The following is a 27,605-nucleotide window of genomic DNA, read 5'->3' on the forward strand; positions in this document are numbered from 1 at the left end:
CACATAAGAAAAGTAAACCTCTTGTTAAGTTAAAATTTGCTACACATTGGTACAAACCTCTCCTGGAAAGCTTATGGGTCCACAAATCAATAAAGATTGAAACTTTTGCCTCTTTCTTCAGTTTATTTGTTCTTTTTCACAGATAAAATAGAACCTGTGCATTTTTTCACCTCCAAAATTTGCACCAGGAAATTTTAATCCCTATCATAAAAAATAAAAATAAACAAAATTTAGAAAACACCATACAATCCACTGGACAGAACAATAATCTCTCAATTGTGTTCCATATAATATCATAATTTAACATAGAATATGATAAAAGGGGAAAGTAGATATTTTTAATACTTAAATTACACCTTTTTTCTTTTTTTTTTGAAGGACATTAACTTAACTTTATGCTGTATGAATTCAATTCTTTTTCATCTCAAAGACCATATCCTAACAGGCTGGTATTGTGTAGATGTTTCTTCTTCTAGAAAAGAAACCACATAACAATTGTAGTATTTCAGAAACATAGTAAGTAAAACATTAAAATACCAAGGATGCGTAACTGCAGGAAACTGCATGAGGTGTTACCATTATGCAAGACACTTGATATCCTTGGATAACTGTTCAATAATTAACATTTAGACCCAGTATCAATACTAAGAAGGAAACAAAATTCTAAATGAAGAGACAGATAACAATTACAGATCATAAAAGAGAGTAGGTGTGGCTTGGCTAACTGCAAGGGATCACATATTTCCATTTTCTAAGGACTTCAGCTTGGAAAAACTGTAGATTGTCAGAGAGAGAGAGAGAGAGATGGCTAAAGCAGACATATATTCTTTAGAAAGAGTTTGACTTCAGCAGAAGTAGCGTTTGACTTCAGTAGAAGCAAATTCATCTACACAACTCCAAACTTTCAGAGGAAGTCATATGCAAAAAAAACCCAAAAACAACCACCAGTGAGAAGTTAAAATTTTGATAAGATGTTGGGGATCGCTGAGTTTTTTATAGCTCTAGTAGTATGTCTCCTGATTTTGCAGTTCCTAAAGCTGCAATGGATGCGCACCCAGCTTCCTCCAGGGCCAGTTCCCCTCCCTATCATCGGAAATTTGTGGCTGCTGGACTTCAAACTTCGTCGAGAAACTCTCACTAAGGTACTTATTTATCTCTATGGTTGAAAAATCAATCTGAATCTATTTTAACTTAAAATGTACATTGCATAGGAACAGCCTAAACTGGGAATTGTTTTTTTTAAACCTCAAGCTTGATTATCAATGAATTTCAAAGAATCCAAGGACCCTGCATTATTAAAAATATTTCTGAGGAATAAACACCGTAATTGCTTTACTCCTTGTTATTTGCTTTCTCTTTTTGATACAGTAACATCAGTGCATAACATTATCACAAGTAGTGTTTATAGCACGATATTCCACTGGCAGTTTCATTCTCTATTTCTGTGTTGATATCTAGCTCTGTAAGACACCTCTCTAAGTAGAACTTCCTTTGCCTGATACCAATGTCACTGGAACATCCCCAGGCCACAAGTGGTCTGATCTCCACGAGAAGACCAAACATATACTCTAACCTGACTCTTTTTTTTCTTATTTGTATAGCAAAAAGTAAACAGATTATTACTAAAACAAAGAAGAAAAATTTGATTGCCATTAAGTAAATGGCTTGATTCCTTTATAAACCAATTAAAACTATTTTAAAAAGTAAGGAACTTGCTTCAAACTATTTTAAGGAAAAATACAAGCATGACAATAGAGAAAAATAAGAAAAATTACATGGAAGCTATAGGAAGGCATGCAAAAACATTTCTTTGCTTTCTTCAGAAGAGGCAAAAAAATATGATAATTTTCATTAATAAAATAAACAGAAAAGCTCTGGGATTTTGCCTGTATTCATTTGTTCTTTGATTCTGAGCTGACAGAGAAAACCACTGTTTCTCTTTCTGTGAAGTCTTCAGAGGTGGTCTTCTGAAAGATGTCCTCCATATCTATTCCATACAGTATGATTATCTTCTCTTCCCAAAGCACATTACAACAGAAGGCTAAATTTTTCTGAAATTCGTAATTCAATTCGATGTTGGCAAACAGGTTTAGTCACAACCTCGTAAAACTCTTAAAATTAGTATATAAGTGTATGCATTCCCTGCTTTACATTTATTAATTTACTGTTGTTAACTCTTCAGTTAACCAACATCTATGGAAATATCTACACATTGTGGATGGGACAGACACCTATGGTTGTACTAAATGGATACAAAGCAGTAAAAGATGGCATCATCACCCATTCAGAGGAAATTTCCGGACGACCTCTCACCCCATTCTATAGGGATATGATGGGCGAGAAAGGTACAAGATGTTACACAATACTGACATACGAACAAGATGTAAAGACGACAGACGCTTTCCTATACATACATACACACACGGGTTACTGCTGTACAAGTACATACTGGGCTTACCTAGCAAACAGATTCCATGCAGAGCCAGCATATTAACAAAAGGAAAAAACAGATTTTCTCCTCTTGTAAAGCATACTACTGACTATCATTCTTCCCAATAGATTCAAAGGAATAACTGCCTAGAAGAGTTGTCCTTCAGTTGTATCACTTCCAAAACAGAAGACTGTAGAAGGCATCTATAGACAAAGCTGTTCTGTCATTACCAAAACTCACTACCGGTTTCCAGGCTCACATTAATAAGCAGCTATATAGCTATCTGAAATCATGGTATCTTCTTTGTGAGTGAAATATAACCTGATCTAAATCAAATTTTGCCTCCTGCAGTGCAAGGATTTCCCTTCCCAGCAATGAAATAAATGTTTCTATGTTCTTCAGGTATTTTTCTCACAAGCGGGCACACCTGGAAGCAACAGAGACGCTTTGGCATGACAATTATAAGAAGCCTGGCACTTGGCAAGAACAATTTGCAGCATCAAATTCAAACAGAGGCCTGTCACCTTGTGGACATCTTTGCAAACACAAAAGGTAAATTCCCTATAAGAATACAGAGCTTTTTCTGAAATATAGTAGATTAGGGGAGTAAAAGTTTCACAATACATTTTTACAAGCAATACAGACATTTTTCATATTAGTGGGGCTTTTACTGGCTTTTTAATTGCATTCTTCACAAAAAATGTTTTGTCTGCACAGCAGACAATATAAAAATGTTTTTTGAAATGATAGTAAAAAATGTTTATTATGAACCGAGCCTTGGGTACAGCTAGTAACAATTCCTACATTCAAGGAGTATAGAAAAAACCCTATGTTCTTCTCCATAAAATACACAATTTGTGACCTGCTGCGAGTCATTCTAGGACAGCAGGCCTTTAGGATCTGGCAGAGAAAGAACCCCAACACAAGGAATGTATCATTCAGTTGTCCAACAAAACTTCTTTTTAAGCTTTGGATGAAATAGAAACCAGCAGAATTTTAGCAGGATGCCAAAATAAAGCAATTAAATATAAATATTCCGAACAGTCAAATTCCTCACCCGCATCATGTTCCATACCGATGTGAAAACACGGAAGAAGTTGCCTAAGGTCTCACTCCAACTCTTTGCACTAGACACAGCAAAATGGCCCATCTGTCTTCTGAGGGCAACATACAGATCTCATGTAAGAGATAAGCAAATCATTGACCCTGTACAGCCCAAACCTTTACCTTCCATGCAATCCTACCTCAATTTTATACTCAATAATTGTATTTACTCTTTCCAAGAAGGACTACAAGTCTTGGGTTGAAGTCAGAAATGCATAATCCACCATTTCCCTTAGCAGTATAGTTCAAGGGTTTTTATCACCATTAAAATATGTACTTAATCTAATTTTCTCTGGATTTACCCTCTGTTCACTTTAAGCCTTTTTAAGGGGAACTGTTTTCCATCCTGCAAAATAAGCCTTATGCGAGTTTTGTCTTTTCAGTCTGTGGAAAAAGAAAAAAAAAAAATAGATATATAGTTGAATTGTTAAGTTGTACTTGAAAACCAAAAGGAAACAAGTCACTTCAACATGACTAAGAAATTAGAACTTTAAAATGGGTTTTTTTTCTGGTTTGGGGGTTGGTTTGGCAGGGCGGGGGGGGAATTGCCAAACAAATATCTGCCTCCAGATTTGAAGGCATCTGTTCTAATTAATTGCTTGTGTTTTCACACAACCCAGACCACAAGTCAGAGAGGGGAAAAGAGACCTAATGTTTGTCTTCACAAAACCAATGATCACTGTATTTTACAAGTGTAAAAAGCAGATTGAAAGTAATGATTCCCTGCATTAATCCATACAGTTAATTTTTATTAAACTAGAGTTTACTTGTGTGAAATTTATCTAAAAGTAGTCTGATCTACTATTATTTTTGCCATTTAAAGAGTATTCCTCATTTTTCTCACTGTAGCTTATTCAGAAATATTCATGGTACCTTTTATGTTCACAGGCAAACCTTTCGACCCCCATACTTTCATTGTGCATGCTATTGCAAATATAATTTGTGTTGTTGTTTTTGGTCATCGCTTCTCCAGTGAGGATGAATCTTTCAACAAGCTTATCAAAGCTGTTTATTTTGTGATCTACTTTCAAGCTACTATCTGGGGCAGGGTAAGGAGCTCATTTTCTTGTTCTTATTCCTTAAAGTGCATTTGCACTTCACAAGTCAAACCAAACTAATTAGAAGTCAGCGACGATTACTCCCAAACATTTCCATACGATTATTCTGCAAGCCATTGTGCAGTAATAAATTAATACATACCTTGTATAGATCATTACTGCCTTATATTCCTCCTTTATGTCAGTAAATCACGTGTCCTAAAATTTAAATTCTAGACTACCACTGGTTTTCACAGATTTCCAAAATACATAATGTATTTCAAGCGAGTAATCATTTGCAGATTACTGTATATTCCTTAAATCTTAAAATGAAAGCAACTTTAAAAATTTAATTTTCATTTAGTCTTGAGAATACAGAAGTGCAGTTAACAAGAACTAAGCCTTCAAAGTCCTATTCTTTTGAGAAGATATCTTGCTTCTCGTGTAATCGTATTACAACCAAGATTTGAGGTATTCTGAACTTCCTATAAGATACAGGTGACAATTTCATCAACACCAACAATAATATTTTTAAGTTCTTGAAAACCTAGCTATTGCTTATGTTGTGCAGAGTTTGGCATTTTACAACACTGTCAGGTTCTCCAACACTTTCATACAGAAATGCCTAAAAAAAAAAAAAAATCAGAGTAAAAATCAAGGTTGAGATTCAGCCCTCAATTACTCTGATTCACTCATTTTCAGAAGCCCCTGTTGCATTATTAGGTATGCATCCAAAAAGTAAAATATAATCATTTCCCTGCTGTCCTGTGACCCGCTATTCACTACTACACAATGTTGACGTTGTGGTCCACTGATGGGGAAAGAGAAGTTTCCCCTAGCCAATAGATTTCTAATCACAGGCCATAAATAAAACAAAGGCTCTGCCAGTAGTCCTAGAGACTGAAGTCCATTCACAAAACATACACAATACAAAGAAACGAAAATAATTATTTTTCCCCTCAACAAATACACATGGCAGTTTCTCCTGGAGAAAAGCCTTCTAAAATCAAGAAGTCAAGCCAACTTCTATACCTTTTCAGTCTTCAACCTACCTATTAAGCTTAGAAAGTGTGATTATTCAATACTGACAATGTGATCAAAACAACAGTTTAGGCTGCTGCATATTTGATCGCTCATTAACAAATATCAAACAAGTTATCCTCAATGCCAGTTCTTTTAGAGGGCATAATACCCTCTATAAATACCTTTTAGAAATGTAGAATAATTTACATTGGAAGGGACCTCTGCATGTCCGCTATCAAAGCGCGTCTAATTAGATCATGTTGTTTAGGGACTAGTCTGGTCAAGTCTTGAAGTCTCCAAGGATGGATATTTCACACAGATTCTCCAGGAAGCCTGTTCATGGAATTTAATCTCTCTCTTGGTAAAAATATAACAACTTAAAAAAAAAGGCAAAAACCACCACCAAAAAAAAAAACCCAAAACATTTTCTTACATCTAATCAGAATTTCCCATGTTCTGACTTGTGTCTATTGCCTCTCATCCTGATTAGGAGCCCATGTGTTGTAGTGACTTCACAGAGTTATCAAGAAATCAGAATTGGGTTGTCAATTTAAAAGAGCTCATGTTTCTTCCTTTTTGTTTAAAATCACAGATGTATGATGCTTTCCCATGGCTTATGCACCTTTTCCCAGGGCCTCATCAGAAAGTGTTTGCATACAATGACTTCATGCACAATTTAGTTATGAAGGAGGTCCTGACTCATGAGAGACAGGATGCAGGTGATCCACAGGATCTCATGGACTTCTACCTAGCTCAGATAACAAAAGTAAGTTTGTGCTTATCATACTATCCCCTCCTTGGCCTCAGTGCCTACTGCAAATACTTGCTGTTCACGTAACTGCTACAGAATTTTTATATGCATACTTTATTTTTTTAGCACTGAAGATTTTTGTTTTGGTGGGCTGCTCACTGTTTTCATCAAACAATGACAATTCCTATGTGACCCATTAAATGTCTGAAATTATCCACTTCATAGTCTTCTTTTGAATATACCCTACAGACCAAAGATGACCCTACTTCTACATTTAATAAAGAAAACATGGTTCAGACTGTGGTTGATCTTTTGCTGGGAGGGACAGAAACAACAAGTACCACCCTTCTCTGGGCACTGCTCTATATGGTACAATACCCAGAAATACAAGGTGAGCAAAAACATTAGAGAGAACTGCATTCAATATTACATCATGATGAATATCATTAAAGTGTAAGCATTAGCTCAGTCACTTGCAATACATCAAATTAACCCTTAGCAATTAAGATGAACAGTGTTACATCAACAATTGAGATCTAGAAAATGAAAGTTTAATAAATGAAACAAACATGTGCTTTCCCCACCAGTTCACTAAGAAGCAACTTAGAAAATTAAAGAAATTAGTAGTAGCCACTATTTTAACTCACTAGAATGGGATGGCAGAGACAGAATAACAAGCTAAAGGCATTTCATATGCAACCTAGTCTCTTCCTAACCTTCAAAGTGGATAAGCTTTAAAAAGATACCTGGTCTGATATGTATTTATAAACATAACAGAAATTAAACCTGTAATTTCAAATTTTAATCCTTTTTTTGAAACATAGAGCTGTGTTTTCCTCATCACCAAGTGGGATGTGTCTTAAATGAGAGACCATCTTATGCTTTGGGGATATGCACCTTCTTCATCAACTGAAACCAACACAGCAGTCAAACCACATGCACTTCACAGCAACATAATTTTTTTTTTCCCCAGTCCTACACCACACTCATACATTAATCTGCTGTTAAAAAAAAAAGGGGGGGAGACGTTAAAATAGTTTCATTTCTCTGCAGAAAGGGTTCAAAGAGAGATAGAGGCTGTTCTGGAGCCCTCCCATCTCATCAGCTATGAAGACCGTAAAAAACTGCCCTATACAAATGCTGTGATTCATGAGGCTTTGCGGTACAGCAATGTTACCTCCGTTGGGGTCCCTCGACAATGTGTGAGGAATACAACTTTGCTGGGTTTTCACATTAAAAAGGTACAGAGTATACCTCCATGTCTCTTAAAGCTTTGAGCTATTAATATTTAGTACTTATATGACATTAGCTTTTACAGCTTCTAACTTTGCATAGAGAGCATGTGGTAGCATGTCACAGACATGAAACAAAGCTGAGTGTGCTAAACCAGGGCTAAGTCTACATTAGCGGATGCAAAAGGAAGCTTGGGAAAAGGCTAACAGCACAAGTAGCTAACATAAGGAAAACTGAAGTCTCTCTTCCCACTAGTCAAATATAGATGATGTCTGAGCTTCAAAGTAGAACAGGTGTTTTAAGGAATGATGAAATTATGTTTAAAGTCAAGCCAGCTAACTTTCACACATAAGGGAGCAGCCTTGAGCAACCTATAGTCATCCCTGACAAAACACACACACACACACACACAAAACCCCACGTGCTTAAGATGATGGCAGCTCAGTACAGCGAGAGATCTGACAGTCACATTGGCATGATACGAATGTCCCAAATACATTAAGCATAAAATTGATGTGATGGAATTGAAAGATCCAGTGAAGAGTACAAAAGACAAAAGGAAGGTGTTACGATTAGTCTGGCAAGTATTTAAAACAATCCAAGCTCCATTCTTGCTTAGACATGAAGACACTTCAGTAGTCCTGACAGAAGATAACTTATACAAAAGTAAGCATTTAAAACGTGATGGCAAACAGAAGATACAAGGATTTGTTATGCCTGGATGTGCACAGGAAAAGACCAAGCTGAATCCAAACACTGGGCTGCAGGCACAGGGTGGCATATTACTCCATCCAGCTCTGGAGCCCTCAGCACAGGACAGACATGGACCTATTGGAGCAGGTCCAGAGAAGGGCCACAAAAATGACCACAGGGCTGGAACACCTCTCCTGTGAGGACAGGCTGAGAGATTTGGGGTTGTTCAGCCTGGATACGAGAAGGCTCTGGGGAGACCTTACTGCAGCCTTTGAGTACTTAAAGGGGACCTATGAGAAAGATGGGGACAGGCTTTTTAGCAGGGCCTGTTGCAATAGGAGAAGGGGTAATGGTTTTAAACTAAAATAAGCTAGTTTCAGACTAGATCTAAGGAAGAAATTTTTCACAATGAAGGTGGTGAAACACTGGCACAGGTTGCACAGAGGTGGTAGATGCTGCATCCCTGGAAACACTCAAGGTCAGGTTGGAGAGAGCTCTGAGCAACCTGATCTAGTTGAAGACGTCCCTGCTCATTGCAGGGGGATTGGACTAGGTGACCTTAAAAGGTCCCTTCCAACCCAAAGATTCTATGATTATCTGTCTATTGGAGAGAAGGAAAGTCCAGAAGAAGAATCAACCATACATGGCAAATTCAATCTCTGCTGCTTCTTGCAGGGCACACTTGTGTTGCCAAATCTGCACTCCGTTGTGTATGACTCCAAGCACTGGGCAACCCCGTGGAAGTTCAACCCAAATAATTTCCTTGATTTGGATGGCAACTTTGTGAACAAAGAAGCATTCTTACCTTTCTCAGCAGGTAATGTCCTGATGTTTGAATATTCCTGTTCACTGTGTCTTGCAGCAAGACTAAAAGCACTATTGCTAAATTCTAAAATTTTAAAAGCATACTTTTATAAAAACATATTTGACACAAAGATTTAGAGTCAGGTGTTCCGCTGTAAGAGCCATAAATATTGTCTTGCATTTTATATTTTTCATATGTGCAAACAGATGATGCGTATGCCTAAGAGACATAATGCAATCTCCTTGGTATTTGTATGGTTCCTCGTATAAGGGTATCTGAGCTCTTTAGTCCCTAATATATTAAGTTCTGGTAACACCCTCAAAACGGAAAATAGATTTATTCTCACCTTGCAAACAGGAAGCCCAAGGACAAAAGCAATATGATTTGCCAAAATATACAGCCAAAATCTGTGATAAAGCAGGAAACCAAACCTCAGCCGCCCAAATCACACAGTCTAGCACTAGGTTCTCTTTTATCACCAGAAAACCAGCAAAATCCAGTCTTTTCAGTAGAATATTATTAGGCAACCAAAAAAAATTCTAACTTTTCAAAAACATGCTATGATGTGCAATTTACCTAATTTACAATGCAAAATGCAGCAATCCAAAGACATGGGGGGAAAGAGTGAAAAGCAGTATAAAACATAATTCAGAGAGCTTCTCTAGACTACCATTTTCTCCAATAAACAGATTATGAAGAAAAGGAGCACAAAACAGGAAGCTGGCATTATTTACTGAAAATTAAAATATAAAAATTAAACAATAAAAACACTGGGAAACAGCTGAGGGTTTTTTACGTTACTGTGACAGATTATACTATTATAAGTTTGTTGCAGATAAAGAGCAAATAGCACACTAAGTAACGTACAAAGCCATCATGTTAAACATAGTAAATCCAGATTTTAAAAGCATTTACCCAAATTGCCTGTAAATCCTAAAATCACATTTGCAAAACAGAATTTAGCATCTTACCTCCTTTACTCACCAAATGTCCACTAGTTTACGTGAATCAAGACAACTAACCTAGGCTATTATTTCAACCCAGGCATAGGAAGTGTTCTTTTTTAACTTCCTTTGGTTGTTTTCTGTTTATATAATCTGAGTATTTCTATAACCTGAATATTTTTTTTTAGTCTAGAATATATAGATCTTCTGAAATAATACTGTGAAAAGAATGTGCCAAAATGAGTCACTGAGTCTTTACATCACTGCACATGTCTACGTTTCATTCCCTTAGCTTACGTGTCTGCTCTTGGACAGTGTTAGAGACAGGGGGCTACAAGGACCCAACAGAGCCTTCTTAATTTCTGTTGAAGAAAGCCTGATTACATCCTTCTACTTAGCTTCAGAATTGCATCCTGCAATGCTCCAGTCCTCCCTCCTCAACAATCAAAGATAAGACTCTGAAGTATATGAAGCCATTTAAAATCTGGCTTAACTGAGAAGCAATTCATGGTTGTCACAGAATAAGAAGTAAAAATGGGAAGGGAGAATCTCATACATGCTCCAGGGGGGAAAAAAAAGAAAACAAACAAACCCAAACAAAACCACAAACCAAACAGTTGACATAGAGATGTACAGTTTCTCAGTTAAATAAATGCTTCCTCCCACCTCCAAAGGCATCTTCTGTCCTTACAGAAGGAACTAGGAAATAATTACCTTACATTAACAGAATTTATCAACTCAGTAGAATTTTGTTTAAAGTTCTTTTTTAGCACTTAAGTCTATACAACTAAGGTTTTTTTCCCTTTCTTCTGCAGGGCACCGTGTATGTTTGGGGGAACAGATGGCACGAGTTGAACTCTTCATCCTCTTTACCAACCTCCTTCGGGCATTCACATTCCAGCTCCCTGAGGGAGTCAAGGAAATCAATCTGGAGTACATTTTGGGTGCGATACTGCAGCCACATCCATATAAACTCTGTGCTATTCCACGCTAGTCTGCAACACACTACGAAGAGGGACTTCAGTCAATAATTGCAAGTATTTTAAAAACACATGCCACTATCTCAATTGTATTCAAATGTAGGTAGCTCAATATAGCAAATTAATATAGGGTGTTTTTATTTAGGAGGCCTGACCTCATATAGTTGAGCTTTTTTAAATTAAGCGTACTTGACAAAGCTCATGTAATCGCATCTTAGGCATCTTATTGTGTACTTGTATATGTTACCAAAAAACCAGATTTTCACACTCACGGTAGCAATGACTTAGATGCAGGATTTTAGAGAAGTGATCTGTATCAAGCAGCTTCCTGCATATGTACTCAGTCAGGTATCACATTCTTAAAACGGCAAAACTGTTCTGATGCAGCAAGGATGCCTGAATAAAAAAAAAAAATATTCAGTATTTCACTACTCCTCTGTGTTCACAGGTCTTTTCTTACATCCTTTTGCAGAAGGTTACAAAGTATACACACTTAGTGTTGACTCCTCTTCCTTTCACACTCCCATAAAGCATTATATATTGTAGTATAAACTTCACACATGCATAAATGATTGCAGAATAGGGCCTCTTATAATCATAGACCATTTAGAAATCCTTACACCTTTTTTCTTTACTTCCTCAGTATCCGATTCCTATTTTCTTGCAACTCTCAGATCCATGTAATTTCATGAACCTTTCCTGCTTCTGTTTAGAAACACTATTATACCATCCAATAATTTCCTTTTTGAAAGGAAAGGGACAAAGATGCCAACTTTTGTTAAAGCAGGCACAGTACAGATTTATTACTCACTGTGTTTTCTTTTGTCTCATCATTCCACAACAGTGGAAAGTTTTGACCACTTAAAATTCAACTGCAAGCATCCTAGATGCTTTCAATTTTCAAAGTTCAACAGAAGAAAGCATAAACTACGGTAGGTTGTAAGTAAAAGCAGAAATAGAATGCTCGGACATAAAACTAAAGGAAGACTTGATTCTCTTCTCAAATATTTCCAATTATTCCCTTTCATTTGGTGAAACCCCAGGGCTCTAACACACTGTAAAATTTGCTATTGAAGAACAAATGAAGACTTGACACCATTGACAGTTTTCACCTTTTTAATAAAAGGCATTCTAAAAACTTTCAACGTGACTCCATTTTTGCTGAGGAAAATATAACATCTGAAAAATCCTCCTTGAATAAGAAATACTTTCAAACATAAATTAAGGAAAATCTCTTAAACTTCCTATTTCTTACAGTGAGAGCAGATCTTGCATAAAACACATTCTTACAGATTTACAAAAGCAGTCTGACGTGATAGTTCATAAACAGAAGTTTTGAAGTCTTATCTTTTTCCTTTGTGGTGTTCATTAAAAAAGACTCACCAAAAAAAAAAAAAAATCTTTTCAACCCACCATTTGCATGGTTCAATCAAGGGCCCATGATAAAGTGCTCAGCAGCATGACTGGCAGTGTAGGATACAAGCTTGGACTTTCTCTACTCCAGTGTATTTTGATGGTTCTTGAGGTATGTCCTACCTGAAAAAAGACTCCAGTTTCTTTCCTCTACATTTACCCCTTTGGGCTCCTGAAGTTATTCTGTAGGCTTGATTTTTAATTTAAAAAAAACCAAACAAACAAACAAACAATTTCATTTTGCACATATGTTTTCTGGTTTTCTTCCAAAACTGTAGTCCAGGTTAAAACATGCACATATTCTTCACCTGTATTTTTGAAGAACTGAGGTACATTATGATTTGCTGTATAATGCTGGTTCTAAAAAACATGGGAAGAACAAATATTCAGAGTGTACATGATTAAGGAGGTATTTTTACAAAGAAATCATTGTAGGCCTGACAGTTGGTGCCAGTGAAAAACAGCTGGGCTAAGAGTATCTTCTTGTTATTCCATTTAAAACTGAAAACAGCAAGAAGTGAGGCATTCCTCGGCTTTCTGATGTTTCTCGAAATGACAGTGTGAGAATCCTAGATTACCTTTTCATCACAGTTGTAAATGAAATCTGTAAGAAAATGAACAATGCAGAAAAAAAAGCTATTTCATGAGTTAACTTTTTTGTCAAGAAAGAGAAAAAATTCATAAGGAATTAATCAGAGAAAATAAAAGATTTAGAAATCAAGGACAAAATGCAAGCTTTTCCTGTGAAACATCTTAAAAAAAACTAAAACTCGTAAAACCCATCACTTCAGTAATTAGAAAACACACAGACAAACATTTAGAAAAATAGACTGTCATCCAGCTCTGCTGTGCTGCACCCCTTAGAAATCAATACCCCAGCTTCTCAGTAAGGCAGACTGCCTAGATCTTTCGGAGGTTAAACCCCTGAGACCACTGAATGATTTAAAGTCCTGTCCTTAGAAAAGCCTATGCTGTTGAAGCTTAGATGCAGATGTTCATTTCTGCCACTGATAAGAAAACTATAACTGCCATTTCCAAATTCTTTTTGGAAATGGCAGTTATAGTTTTCAAGTCCTGAAGAATCTAAATTGTTTGCTCCCTTGATAAAAAGGAGCACCCTTTGTCCAAGTCCAACGGTTTTCATGGAATAATGTAAGAAACATATTTTTGAATATATTCTTTCTGTAATAATGGCCTTGCAATGTTTTGTTTCCAAAACAGCAACAATGGACTTCATTACATACTTCAGCTCCTAAATATTAAAATAACAAGCACCATGAGGAAAGTACATACAGGTCTTTGCCCATTTTTGTGAAGTACACAACATCCATACTGTCTCTGTGGTTTTAAGGACAAAATGTAATCATCGGTCAACATGACCTAGATTAAGAAATTAGTAAGTCAGTTCTAATCTCAGGTGAAGAGTTTTTCCTAAAATTTTTTGTTTTGTTGGGAAAGAGCCAAGTATCTAGATGGTCTTGTTCTCACCTACTAAGCAGAGTATTATCAAGGGCATGCTTTGATCCACCAACCAAATCAGAACTCTTTAAATAATTGTTAAAATAATACAAAGTTCTCCTCTCCACCCAGTAAAAATATCCTAAGTATTGGGTATATGAACTCAGCATTCATATCCAACGCTTCAATATTACATGCATATCTAATCAAGCAAAACACCATACCAAAATATTAAATAGGTGGCATTAACTTGATCAGAGTGGCTTGTACACCAAGGATTATACCGGTAGGATGCTACAGGGGCTGGCTGTAAGGAAATAAAAACTAAACTCTAGCATGGTGAAAGCTAATCTTTGAATTGCCCGTTTCCTTTTCTTCTCTTTTCGCTGTGTTTTCTTAAGTCTTTACAACATTATATCATTAGAATTTCTAAATCGCAATACATAGGATCCCAAATTAATATCAAAGCCAATCAGATGGAGGAAGGGTACAATATATAATTAAAGGTCGCAGATCTATGGTGACAACAGGAATGAATACGTCAAAATATATCCAAATACATAAAGAGTGCTTACACTCCGGAAAGCAAATGTAAAAGTCAAGTACAACCAACTACTCATCACTGATAGTCTCACAGATGTTACAGAAGAGGTAGGTACTGGGGAATGACTTGAGGGAGTAAAGAATGACTTTAGAAAATAGTCATACAGAAGCTTCCATATATCTGAGTGCTATGAAAAGACAAATTTTGTCAGCTGCTAACAAATGCTACTTTTCTGTCTGAGAAACAAACAAAAAAAAAATCAAAGATTAACTGCATTGCTGATCATCAGTTTGCAGCAAGTAAATGAGAACATTCAAAGTCCAGTCCACTAGTACATGACTCTCAATATTAGTTAATATATATGCCTCCTCAATGATGCCTCTGTGACACCTTTAGAACAACTACAATTAAAAGTGTATCACTTACTTCTTGCAATACTTGTCCAAGTGTCTCCCGGCTGTGAATGCGCTTCCTGTTGAAAACCAAAACCACACTTACTTCTGCACAAAGCGCTGGGGGGATCTTGTAAACATTTATCATTTGTCCCACTTCAAAAGGAGATTGTTATGCTAGGCTTTGTTCCACATGCTTATGAAATCTTGATGCAATTTTCTGGACTCTTAATGCAACCTTATGGAATCTACAAATTCTGATTCAGGCCTGTTGTTATTCTCATCAGGAGAAACTACCTGCAATAAGGCTTGCAACAGACTGCAGCTTCTCAAAAAACAACCCTATTTATTAAAAAGCTTAGTAAGATTTCAACATAAATCCTAATATCTGGACATAGTTGATATTCAGTTGCTGTACCAGACATCTGTTATTCAGTAATTCATGCAGGAAGATTACAAATACTTTTTTTTTTTCCACTCGTTCTTCCAACACAGTCAAAGTGGTAAGCAGTACTTGCAAACATAACAGCAATACAGACTTAAAAAAAATAATGATCTTCTACCAAAACTGAGAACATGTCACTACAGTTATTGTTTCCAAACATCCTGTAATGCATGCACTAAAAATACTAGAAATGCAAATAGTAGGCAATATATTTTTTACCTATCTATTTTGGTTGCTATGACCACCGTAAAATTGCCTTCTGTATTGGGCAAGTACGTGGAAGGTATAATTACATAATTTCCTGCAGGAAGTCGGCAAAGTTGGCTTACTTCCTGGGAATAGCAATGAGGTACACAGCTAACCAGTGGCTCCAAGTGTAGAAATGAGGAAGTATGTGGTTTCCAGCTGCTGCTAGGCACCTGCAAAAAAGAATGAAAACATGCCTGTCTCTTCATATATTCCACGCCTCAAAATGTTAAATTCCACAGTATGGTACGTTCCGTAACTATTCCACTCCAAATACTCTTCTGTACAGAGCTGTATGAGAGGCAAGGGAAGGCTTCCAGAAAACCCAGATACAGTATCAAGTACAGGTAAATCATTCCTACCATGTTTATTGACAGTTTATACACTCACTACCCACATAGTGCAAAAGCTTTTTCTATTGTCTAACCTCACTCTTCCTCACTGCAGCCTAATGCCCTTGTTTTTCACCTCACGCGTACAGTAAGCACACTATGTCCTTCCACTTTCTAGGGGCCTTTCCTGTACTAAAAATTCATATTACATTTCTCCCCAGCCTATGAATGGCATGAAAAATGCCATTCTTTCAATCTTTCTTCACATATTGTATATTTGAAGCTATATGATCACTCCTAATGCTCAACTCCACACTCTCCATTTAAGCAACAACTTTCTGATGCATGTTTTCTGAAAATAAAGCTCTCTCTCCCTGAAAAACAGCCACCTAAGCAGAAGTTTCTCATCCTACATTTATGCAACTGATCTCTGGCACATACATGTAGAACCTGTATTTGTCCATGCTAAATTGTATCTTGTTTTGTTTCAGATCATCTGCTCAACACTATCAGTCCTTTCGAATTCTAATCTTGTCTGCGGCTCAAATGCCACTTACCAATGGACAAGTAAATAATTACTAGAGATGAAGAAAGTAATTTTTCATGATCAATTACCAAAATGCCCAGTCCTCAATCACTAAGACTGAGAATGCTTTACAAATGCTCAAAAGAGTTAATGGTGTACATAATGTCAGAGATTCTGCTTTGGGACACCTAGGGTTGAGCCTGAGGGAAGAGGAAGCACGTGTGCGAGGAGTCAAAAGGGGCGGCCATCAGCTCACTGGAGATGCCCACTGCTTAAGGACTCCAGTCCTAGCAGCTAAGTCCCAGGTGGTGTGTGTGCCACTCCTTGATTAGTGTGTGAATGCTCGGGCAGCGGCTTCTCCCTTAACAAGAAGTCTTACCTGGAAAATATGGAAACCTATTGGACGACACTTGCTATCTTGGCAGTGCTGGCGGAGGGTAACTTTCACACTGCTTTTTCCTAGTCCTGCAGGAATGGAGAGGGGAAAGCAGGGATTGATATGGAAGGAGGGGAAGTTCCTGCTACCTCCAGCACTTTGCCCATTTTTCCAGCATCCATGCAGCTGCGTTGTCTCCCATTCACCTGCTGGGAGTTCTTCAAAGAGGGCAGCATCTACGGGTGGTGGTTTTAGCTCACTATCACACGTAAGAGAGAAAAGAAACTACATGTATAAAATCCATATGATTTAAAAAAATCTAGAACACCAGCTCACAAAAATGAACCAGCATTACATAAACTTACATAAACACAACTCCTCCAAACTTTCAGCACAAATTAAAAAGAGAATTCTAAAATTCTAAGTCCTTAAGTAATTCACAGAACTCCACAAGAACAATATAGCATATACAAACCATGCACTAACACCAGATAGATTTTGGTACATTCATGAAGTAATGCAGCTTACACATTTTTCCTCCTGTGCTATTTGTGCTATCTGAAAGCAATATAACTGACAGCAACTTTTGGAGTACACGAGTACCTTAGTAAGTCCAAAGCATACACTGCATTCTTTTTCATACTCACTATGTCTTTAATCAGAGGTAAAATGGTAGTTTCCTCTGACTTGATCACTGTCATGTTAACCCATATTTCGATCCTAGCCCAGCACCACTTTTCACAGCCATATGAACAATTCTGTATCATTATCAGTTGTGCAGCATTTGAAATTGTATTTCAACATAACTCAAAACATCTCTCTCCTTATTTCCAATTTTCCAGTTGAGAACATGTAACAGCTGTTATGTTATTCTGTGACTGTCCATTCTAGACATATACCCAGGCTGGCACCTCTGTTTCAGTCTGAGCAAGTGTTATACTTAACAGCAATACTAGAAATTTTATCCCATCACTGGAAGTGCAACATGCTGTACAGATGAAATATGCCCAGAAACCAAATATATTGCCAGTAAGAAGTACACAACTTGCACTCATACAGCAAAATTAGCTTCATAGTTTTGCAGACCTTTATTTGGTCTAAAACTTGATGCCCTCTGGCTTCCAAATTCTGCAGAGTAAATGATTAAAGCGTGTTCTGGCTTTGTAACATGATTTGCCAGCTTCTCTCCAATGACATATAAGTCAATAGCATACTACCAGAATATAAAAAAATTTGAACAGCTTTTAAACATGTTGCCAACAGTACATTTTGCCTCTGTATATAGCTTACCTGGTGCAAGCTGTTAGACAACCTTAGATTTTTTCAGGTTTATCGGAAGAATGTACAACTTTTCTGACTCCACACAACTACTCATCATCCTGCCTTCTTAAGTAGTTATTTCAAAGCTATGGTCACCAACACAGAGTTGTTCAGGAATAATTGACTTTCAAGTGCCGAGATAGATAAGTAGTCAGCTACAGTTAAAAAAATTGAAAGTCATCAGAAGCTACTGGACTGACACTGCTGATATTTCCTGTTGGATAAGCAAGCATTTTTATAAAGAAAAGATAAGATTGTTCCAAGTCCATTATAGAAGTCTATTTTACATCACAAGTTATGAGGAAAGATCAGCTAGAACTGATCTAGAACGTAGTGATCCTTCCAAGAATTTTATCATAATGCTGACTGTTATTATTCATGTGTATTATCAGTGTTGAATGCTTTAATTCAAAAAACAATTCTTCATTCAGCTAAAGACAACAGCGTAAATGTCAGTGCCATTTTCTACACCTGTCCTGGAAAGAAGAAGAGCTGTGAGTATTATGTCATGAGTCCACTGCTGATACTCCATTTCCATTTGAAGCTGTCCTACTCACTAATAACAATGTTATCTCTCAGCTGAACTGTTAGTATGTGTTTTCTAGCATACATGATAATAAACTGCTGTCCTCTTCTGTCACTGATTGCAATAACAACCTTTAACTTCTGGTGGTACCTCTTCATTTTTCCATACATTAAGAAAGACCTTCCACATAGTGAGAAACATGTTCTGCAGAAACATGTTCATATCTTTTACTAAACACGCACTTTCTCAAAGCAGTAGGATGCAGTTTAGAGTCAAGATGCTACTCATCTGACTACTTCTGACTGATATTTTAACAAGACGTAGTAGCAGCTTCATGCAAAAAACAAGGGAGACAGAACAATGCTGTTACTTGGTACTCTGCACAACCCTTCAAAAACATTTTGAACATTTACACTTAGTGCTATACTTCATATATTTGCTTATGTCAACAACTCTAAGAAATCTTCTGTTTTGCTTTAAACCTACCTGAGAGAGATCCTTCCCGTTGAAAATACACGGAGCAAGAAATTCCCTACTGCATCTTTCAGAAAAGTGCTGGGAACAACAAGATAAAACCCAGGCAAAAGATCACAGCACACATGCACTTCTCTATCATAGGAATGGCAGATGGTACCTACAACTGGAGGAGCAGAGAGGGTCTTTGGAAGGTTAAATCGTTTCTTCTCCACCTAGAATAGATGCACAATGGTGCATAGTGTTTTAGGAAAAATAAGGAGTTCTTAATAAAACTAAAAATCATAAAATACTGTTTAAAACATTTTTAAACATGCATCCATTTACAAAAGGAAACAAGTACGGAGGACAGTATCAGCAGGTAAGCTGAACATCAAAGAGGAGTAGGAAGAGTTAATATTCAGGAGGAATAAATTTAGGAATAGTCATCAAATAATCAGCCTGAAATGTCATGCACTAGTTTGGAACAATCTCAAAAGTTCTGCTACCTGGCACTCAACGATAAGAAGAAAGTACTACTCCACTAATAGTTTGTACAGACAGTAACTGCACTGTGAGATAAACAGGATCACTCTAACATAAATCAGAGGTGTAAAATGTGTGAATGGTTGAATCACAACACTGCCATAGGAAATGAATGATTTTACTCAGATAGTTCAGTAATGCTTCAAAACTTCTAGTTGCAAAAAGAAAAATGTCACTCCTGTATTACCTTCCAGACATGCAATCCCACAGCCTGATAATTCTTCCCCTGTACACCTTCAGTCAAAGACAGATTTTCCTCTGCTAAGTGAGTCAGACTTTGAATTCTTCCGGCCCAGTCAGCACTGTATTTCCTACGCTTCTGGAGCAGAGCAATGCACACCTCACTCTCTTCACAGACTCTCAGCCAGAACTTCGGGTTGGTAGGGAAGCTGCTGTTGTTACGGCAGCCACCTGCAGACTGGCCTCTCACCCAGGATCCAAAAAGATTCTGCGAGTAATACAGCACTTTCTCTAACAAAATGAGAAAAACATGGTGCAGGCTTCAGACACCAGAGGCTACTTAATTTTATACAACAGATATTTGGTAGAGATCCCCCAGACCAAGAAAACATGCTGTCGTAGCCCTGACAATTTCTCCAAGCAAACATTAATGACCAACATTTTGAGAGGCATGAGAATCAATGTCACAACTGCTGATGGCAGATTGATCACACAATTTTTACAACAAGAAACTATACCTAGAAATCTGAAGTTTATCTCCCATCAAAAAAAAAAAATCACAAAGTTTTACAGAACAAGAGCCGTCTAGATAGAGAACACTAATCTTTCAACAAACTAGCAAGTAACTCGATCTCAGAGAAATATCAGACTCCTCTAAAGATCTTCAGTTTCTTCTTGTCCCTCTATTCTTTCCAGCAGAGACAGAAAAGGCTTATGGATCTAAAGGAGAGGGAAAGACTGAGAGAAATTATGGTCTAGTTGCATCCATCTGCAATTCAAATCAATCTTTCCCATTGTTAAATAATAGGAGAAAGATGTTTTCTCATACCACACCTGTATAGAGGCTCTGAAGTTGTCCTTCCTCATTGACTGGAAAGCCCATGGTAATCTCATCAAATTCCCTGAAAAATTCTTCTTCATCCACCCAGAACTCTCCCTCTTGGATCTGTGAGAGCAGTTCCGAGGCGACCACTGGATCTAGCTGGCTCCATCCTTGACCACTGCGCATAAGACAAAAGTTAACATTTAGTTCTTTGCCCAGTAAAGTTCCATAACATGGTTCTATCAAATATCCTACGGAGCAGGACAATAAGAGGTTTCTTCATTTTACTGTCAAATACTTGCATTGAATATTTCTGCATACACATCGCTAGTCATTGAAAGGAATAATAGAAAGTATGAATCACAACATATCAAAGAAAACTTAGAAACAACCTAACACCAGATTGGATACAGCAGCATACTTCTAGGTGAAATAGCTACTTTGCTTACAGCAGACAGTACGGTCCAAAGTGTGAGAATAAAAGTTTTAAAAGTTGTTTAAAATAGCAATGAAAAAGTGAAACAAGCTGCACAGTGACATTCTGAAAGACTTTTAGTGCTGTACAGTGAATATCAAAACCCACTGTCTGTATGAAGCAGCTCATTATCCCCAGGAATCTGCTGGCTAAGTTATCATAAACGAAGAATTTAAACACCTCATTATTTAGGGCCCATTAAAAGCTAGTACTTTCACCATTTTTGAGTGTTTCACTAACAACAAAGAACAGTTCTGCACTTGAATAAAACAGGGCTCCAAGGCCACCCAATGAACTGCTATCCTCTTGCAACTACATGGCAATTTACTGTTTGGCAAAAAAATTAAGAGAGATCAAATGTATAACCAAAACTCTGCCAAAGCAAAAAAACATCAACTTGAGTATCAATTAATGTGATTAAGCCATCTTTTTAACTAGCGGGAAAAAAACCTATTTCTCTAAAACGTTTATTCACATGATCATATCGTTACCATATTTTAATGTTGAAAGCTTGCTCCTTCGGTCAAGAATTGCATGTTCTTTTGTACAGTCTAAATATGCTAACATTTTTCAAAATAAGCTAATAGGGTCTGCCCTTTCATTCTTGTTACTTTGCTATATGAAATGCGAAACATGCTTGCACATTTCCTTTAAAACAGATCTCTTCTTGATATCTACTCGATTCCAGCTTCTCATAGGCCTTTTAATCTACAGAAATGAGAGCACACAAGCAAAAAACATAAGCCTTCTTTCTTCTGCTATACTTGATTTTTTTTTTCTTTTGCGTGTCTTCTGCAACTGAGACAAGAGCTGAGAAGAGCTGAGTAAAGCTGGGTGACTATGTGTAACTCACAAACATCTTATGAGCAAACATACTTAGATCAATTGCAGAACAACAAAAAAGCACCACAAAAATCAGTGACAGGAATTAAACGAACATCTTAAGTTACAAAAAGATATGATGCTCTGATAAACAAACAAACAAAACTATTTAAAAAAATTTAATTACCAGAACCAATAGATCAAAATGACTAGCCTTAGAACCAATGAGCTGTGTGAACTACTGAATTCTCTAAAGGACTATATACAAACTTAAGCCTCTCTCCTCCGCTATAGCCTATTAGCAATATTTGCCTATACAATACATAGATATACTTTGTGCTTCAGAACTTTCACAAATGATTTTCCAAATGAAAATAAACCTACTTACCCCTCACACCAGGGACCTCTCCAGCACCGCCTCCCCCAAGGATTCCGTATTCGTAGCAGGAAAATTTCCTTGCCTGACACTTCAGATAGATTCAACATGTCTATGACAATAAAGGCATGAAATTCTCCTAGTTCACTTGCACCTGAATAGAAAAAAAAGCATTTGAAAGCAAACAAAAGAACCTGCTCCATATTTTACAATAATGACATTAAACTATCCTGTGAAAGAAGGCAATTTTGAGATAAAAGGAAATTGGTTTTAAATCACCATAAAAACAGCATAAAAAACCCCAAACAGTTCACTTTAGTTGTTTACTATACAGTAATAAAATAAATGAAAATTTTAAAGCATATTAACTCACTACTTGATCTCCAACATCTACAAATTCTCAGTGCTGAAATTCATTGGTGTTTTCAACATTGTTTCTTAGGTCTTTTTTCGGGTGGTGAGGAGTGTGCATTTGTTTTTAAGAACTGACCATGTTAGTATCTAATATATAAAGCACTCATCAAAAGCACCCTCCCTTCTGAGCTCAGTAACATCCTTAAATCTTTATTTATCCAAGGTTTTATATAATTGCACCATGAAACTCGTATGGTACTAGAATCAGCACTATGGATTTGCTGGCTGCCTTGGGCTCTGAACCCTGTTAGAGAGACATCTACTTTAAAAGTGTCTAGAACTTTACTATTACCTTGTCTGGAATTGAGGACTGAGCAGCTTATTACACACTGTTCCTTCAAATTCATTAATCTTCTAAACACCACTTTCTCCAAAACCATGCCAGTCTTCTCTTTCTCTATGTTTCTTTCAGGGCCTTTCAGAGTCCACCTTTCAGCAATTCCTCCAGTCAGATCAACCAAAGCATCTGCCACCTGTCCTGCCCACAACTGTTCATAAGATCCATGCACTCTATTAAAAAAAAAAAGTTTCTACAAACAGCAGAACTAAATGGCTCTTGCATACTTTCAACCCCACCCAGTATGACAATCATGACTGTACCCTACCTCATATTCCCAACTAGGCAAGAGAAAGCACATACTATTTTATTTATACAGAATACAACATCTAAAGATTATGTAAGCCATTAGACATTCCACTGTTTGATGGGAAGTTTATTACAATTCATTCCACCTTATATAGAAACCGCTCTAGTCTAGTACTAGGCATTTGTACCTTACTATCTGTGCACTACATTATCTTTCATGATATACTAACTGCATTCAGTATAAATAAATAACATTTCTTCCTTTTCTTCAATTATTCTTTGTTCACTCTGCACAAACAACCAGAGTAGCCCTTCCTTCAACAGTTTAAGCAAATCAAGAGACTACCCTACCTGATGCAGTGAATGCAAAGGATCACAAAAGAAATCAAGACTATAATAGAATTATAAGACAAGATAGAATGGTAAGATCTCTACAGAAAACAAACAAATAATATTAACTTTCAAACCTACAGAGAAGCTTTAACGTGCCATTGCTGCTTCACAACTTCTGTTCAAAGTATCTACAGTTGAATAAATTACTTCATATTTCAAGTCTTTTTCTGCCCTCTGCTGGCAACCACACAGTCTTTTGTCCAAGTTCTTTTGGACAATTGCTATCTATCATACTAGTGCACTTTGTCTCCAAATTGTTATATCCATCTGGATAGAATTTTGATGCGTGTGTCATAAAAACATGAAATAGCTGCATTTTCAAACAGATTAACAATAGGGTTGTTTCTTCTCAAGATCATAAACTATCAAATTAAGCGAAAGATCAATGAAACTCATGCAACCAGAGCCTCAACTAGCATAAACCTATGTAATGTTGTTGCTTTCCACGATAATATTTGCATGCTTTCTGCTCTTCATTGAGCCCTCAGCTGCCCTCAAATGCTGCACTAGTAAAATATCGCCCTTTAATAAATTAGATGACGAATGGATAGTGACTTAATGAACATCATCCGAATCCTGATAATTCATTGCAGCTCTTACTTTTCATCATAATTCTCTCCCTAGGACTATGTTACCTCATATGCAACTAGAAACACGCCTTACAGATCTACAGTTTAAAGAGCGACTTCTGCACAATGCAGTGTAGGAAAGCTAACAGCCGTTGTACTTTATATTGAATAATACACAGATCTATGCCCAAAGCAGTCAGATAAAATAAAGAAGCAGAAGGTACACAAGTATTGTACCTCCCTTTACTTCCCTCACTAACAGTGTTCACGTACTTTGCGTAAGCTTTTTCCAATAGTGGAAGCCAAAATAAATCCTCCATCTGGCACTGGGAAAAGCAGAGTTTACCACCAAGGCAAGGCAAGCGATCATCGATAGTTACATCCACCCAGTGTCCAAACTGCCAGACTCGACAAGTGAAACAGCCTTGGTATGACTCATCTGTCCAGCTGGGCTGACCTGGAGGGATTACCTAGATGGGAAAAGCCCAAATCAAGACAATTTTTTTTTTTTTTAATTAAACAAAACCAGTTTAAAATATGCTAAATAAATGAAAAAAAAAATCATAACAAAACCAGTAAAATTAAGCATAACAAAACTGATATTCAGTTTTGAGGGCTGGAATTCAAAAAACAATATACAAATATAAATTAGGTGAAGAAAACTTCTGAAACATGAAACTTCTCTCTACCTTATTCAGTAGGTATTTACTCTTCTGCAAAGCTACACAGGCACACAGGAACCAACAGTCTCCCAAAATTCCTTGTTTCACTTGCACATCCTGGGGATTGTTTGAAAATAACCGAGGAGCAGAACAAATGTCCTAAAGTTAAAAGAAGAGAAATTGAAGACAAATCCTGCATGACAGTGTAAGGTAGTCTGTGTTTCAGGGAATGGGAGGGCTCCAGAGACCTCTCACAAAATAAGGGAATTTTCACCTCTAGAACATGTCCTCTGCAGACACAGCTTAAGCAGGCAATAACAAATTACTGCCTTGTGGCTATTTTGCAGGCACTTTATGAGAGGTAAACCTAGTTCCCACATGGATTTTAGTACACAAATGTCACCATCAGGTGCAACCTTAGGAGAGACACCAATAAGTGAAAGGCAGCATAACTCATCAGCTCCTTCCTGGACATACGATCAACTGTCGTTGCACCACTCACGTTGCACCGCACATCCCAAGTGACAAAAGATCTCCAAATTACATCAGACACAAACCTACCCTAGGGCAAATAAAAATAGATTGCTTGGTAGCAAATGAGGTAATTTCAAATACAAAGTCCTGAACACTTAATCGGATCTGAAAGCGAGTCTTTTTAATGGTTCTTCTCTCACCTGTAAACACTGCAAGAGATGGAAATTAACTGATCAGCCCTCAGCAGTAATCAAGATGTAAGGTACAAAAGCAGAAAGTTGCACACTAGGCTCTGTGAAGTCACATGTGTGTCAATTCTATCTGATAATCAATAGTTCTATCACTGTTCTACAGACATCCCCAGATGCAGGGGAGAAAAAACAATACCAGTAAAAAGACAACACACTTTTTTTTTTCCCTCCATTACATTTTTATAGATGTGTACACCTATAAGGTGTATACAAAGGTATAGTGTACATCTAGTACACACACAAAGGTAGCATCATAAGTGCCTCACTTTAAATGAATATACTGCAGAAATGCATTCTAAACTTTTTAGCTTTCATGTGGCTTGCTCCGAAACCCAGCTGTAAGTTTAAAAGCAATAGAAGTCATATGACAAGTTATAACCTTATAGAAGTTCATCAAATTCTTCATCAAAGAAATCAACAATCGCAAAAAAAAAGCAGCAATATCTTTCTGAAAAACTCTAAAATCCAGTTATTTCTTTTCAAGAGTTATGCAATATATTGAAAAGTTTGGGAGCAACATAATGCCATTTTTTAACGTGGTATGCATATTATTTACATAATGAAATGCATTTATGATAACATACGTGAATTTTTGCTAGTACCAAGAAATTCAGAAGTTCTACATCAGGTTTTAAATCAAGCCTAAACAAGCACCCAGACTTAAAAACTACAACATATATATTGTTAACACTGACATAGACTCGTTTTATCACTTCTATATTTTTAAACAATAAAAACACACAGAAGCAGTCATTCAATGCAAAATAACATTTACTACCTTAAAGTCGAGTTCTGCTAAAATCATGGGCTTTCATATCTTAAAACTCACCTTAGGTCTCAACCAAGATATCTCGCCTCTGAATTGAGCAAGCGGGGTACAATAATCAAAAAATATAGAGGTATCACTGGCTGGAAATGTGGGGTCAGTGTAAAGGTCTCTTTTCACGATTAATTGCTTTTTCTCTCCCAGCATTTTCAACATAATCCTAAGCAGTTTTGCCGGCTATTTCCACGGCTTCATATCACCAAGTACCTACCTAGAATGTAAATGAGCATTATACGGGAATTGTAACCAAGAAACAAATAAGCAAGACAGATTTACTTAGTAACAGAAAGCCTCTCACTCTTTCCACGGAGCACCTTGAACCACGCCATTGCTGGCTTCTTTCAGCACCTGATACCACCTTAGAGAGTCCCTGGTCCGCTAAAAAAAGAGAAAGGGTGTGTCAGAGGGTCCTGGGTACTGTCCCGCAGCGCGGCAGGCCCCCAAAGGAGACCTGCAACCAGGAGCCTACTTAGACTCCTTCCCCGCCCCTCTACGCAGACCCTCCCCAGAAGGACCCCTCTACCAACACCGCCTTCCTCACAACCGGCCCCATTAAGGCCCGCTCCACACACACCACCTCCTCCTCCTCCCCATGAGCCCCGACACCCTTCACCACAATGGGCCTCAACCAGGCCACCTCCACAGACGTCCTCCCCCACACCCGTCCCTCACCACCCCACGCCTGGCGACCCCCTCCCCCCCCCCGTCTCCTCACCGCGGGGCACGCCCCGCCGCCATGCCCGGGGCGGCCGTTACCGCGGCAACGCCGGACACTCTCTCACCGCCCCCTCATCCTCTTGTCCAGCCCAGAGGTAACGGATTGGGGGACCGCCCAATGAAGAAGCGCCATGTGGGCACGTGATGAACGCACCACCAATCGGCCGCCGCCACCGCCCGCTGGGGCCTGCGGGGCAGGGAAGGGACAGTTCCCAGCGTGCCCCGCGGCGGGCGGGCCTGGCGGTCGCCACCGCGGGGGTGGTCGCCGAGGCAGTGGGGGCAGCCAGTACCGGGCGGTATTCTGTACTCGGGAGTGCCTAGAAGAAACGGGAAATTCTCATCAGAGTTGGAGGAGGAAAGCTTAATAGTCACCTGAACAGTTCTTAGAGAGGAAAACGAAACCAAACTATATTTTCATTAAGGTTACGACAGAGAAGCTGCCAGAGAAATTGGTGACCC

General features: G+C 37.8%; 2 protein-coding genes across 2 annotated transcripts; one reads left to right on the plus strand and one right to left on the minus strand.

Moving 5' to 3' along the window:
* Positions 1-971: 971 nt before the first annotated feature.
* Positions 972-11,584, plus strand: LOC309408167 (cytochrome P450 2J2-like; the record flags this gene model as incomplete). The annotated part of the gene is made up of 9 exons (XM_082003922.1): positions 972-1,142; positions 2,183-2,345; positions 2,834-2,983; positions 4,424-4,584; positions 6,188-6,361; positions 6,596-6,737; positions 7,400-7,587; positions 8,948-9,089; positions 10,837-11,584. The coding sequence occupies 9 exons, from the start codon at positions 972-974 to the stop codon at positions 11,013-11,015; spliced, it is 1,470 nt and encodes a 489-aa protein (XP_081860048.1). The 3' UTR covers positions 11,016-11,584.
* Positions 11,585-12,988: 1,404 nt separating this feature from the next.
* CAPN10 (calpain 10) lies at positions 12,989-26,576 on the minus strand (the record flags this gene model as incomplete). The annotated part of the gene is made up of 12 exons (XM_082003391.1): positions 12,989-13,018; positions 14,843-14,888; positions 15,473-15,672; positions 16,737-16,992; positions 19,066-19,268; positions 19,766-20,049; positions 20,593-20,759; positions 22,267-22,408; positions 22,961-23,178; positions 24,490-24,686; positions 24,906-25,037; positions 26,433-26,576. The coding sequence occupies 12 exons, from the start codon at positions 26,574-26,576 to the stop codon at positions 12,989-12,991; spliced, it is 2,019 nt and encodes a 672-aa protein (XP_081859517.1).
* Positions 26,577-27,605: the final 1,029 nt, after the last annotated feature.

This window comes from Phaethon aethereus (genome assembly GCF_964289735.1).
Source record: "Phaethon aethereus genome assembly, chromosome: 9".
Taxonomy (NCBI): Eukaryota; Metazoa; Chordata; class Aves; order Phaethontiformes; family Phaethontidae; genus Phaethon; species Phaethon aethereus.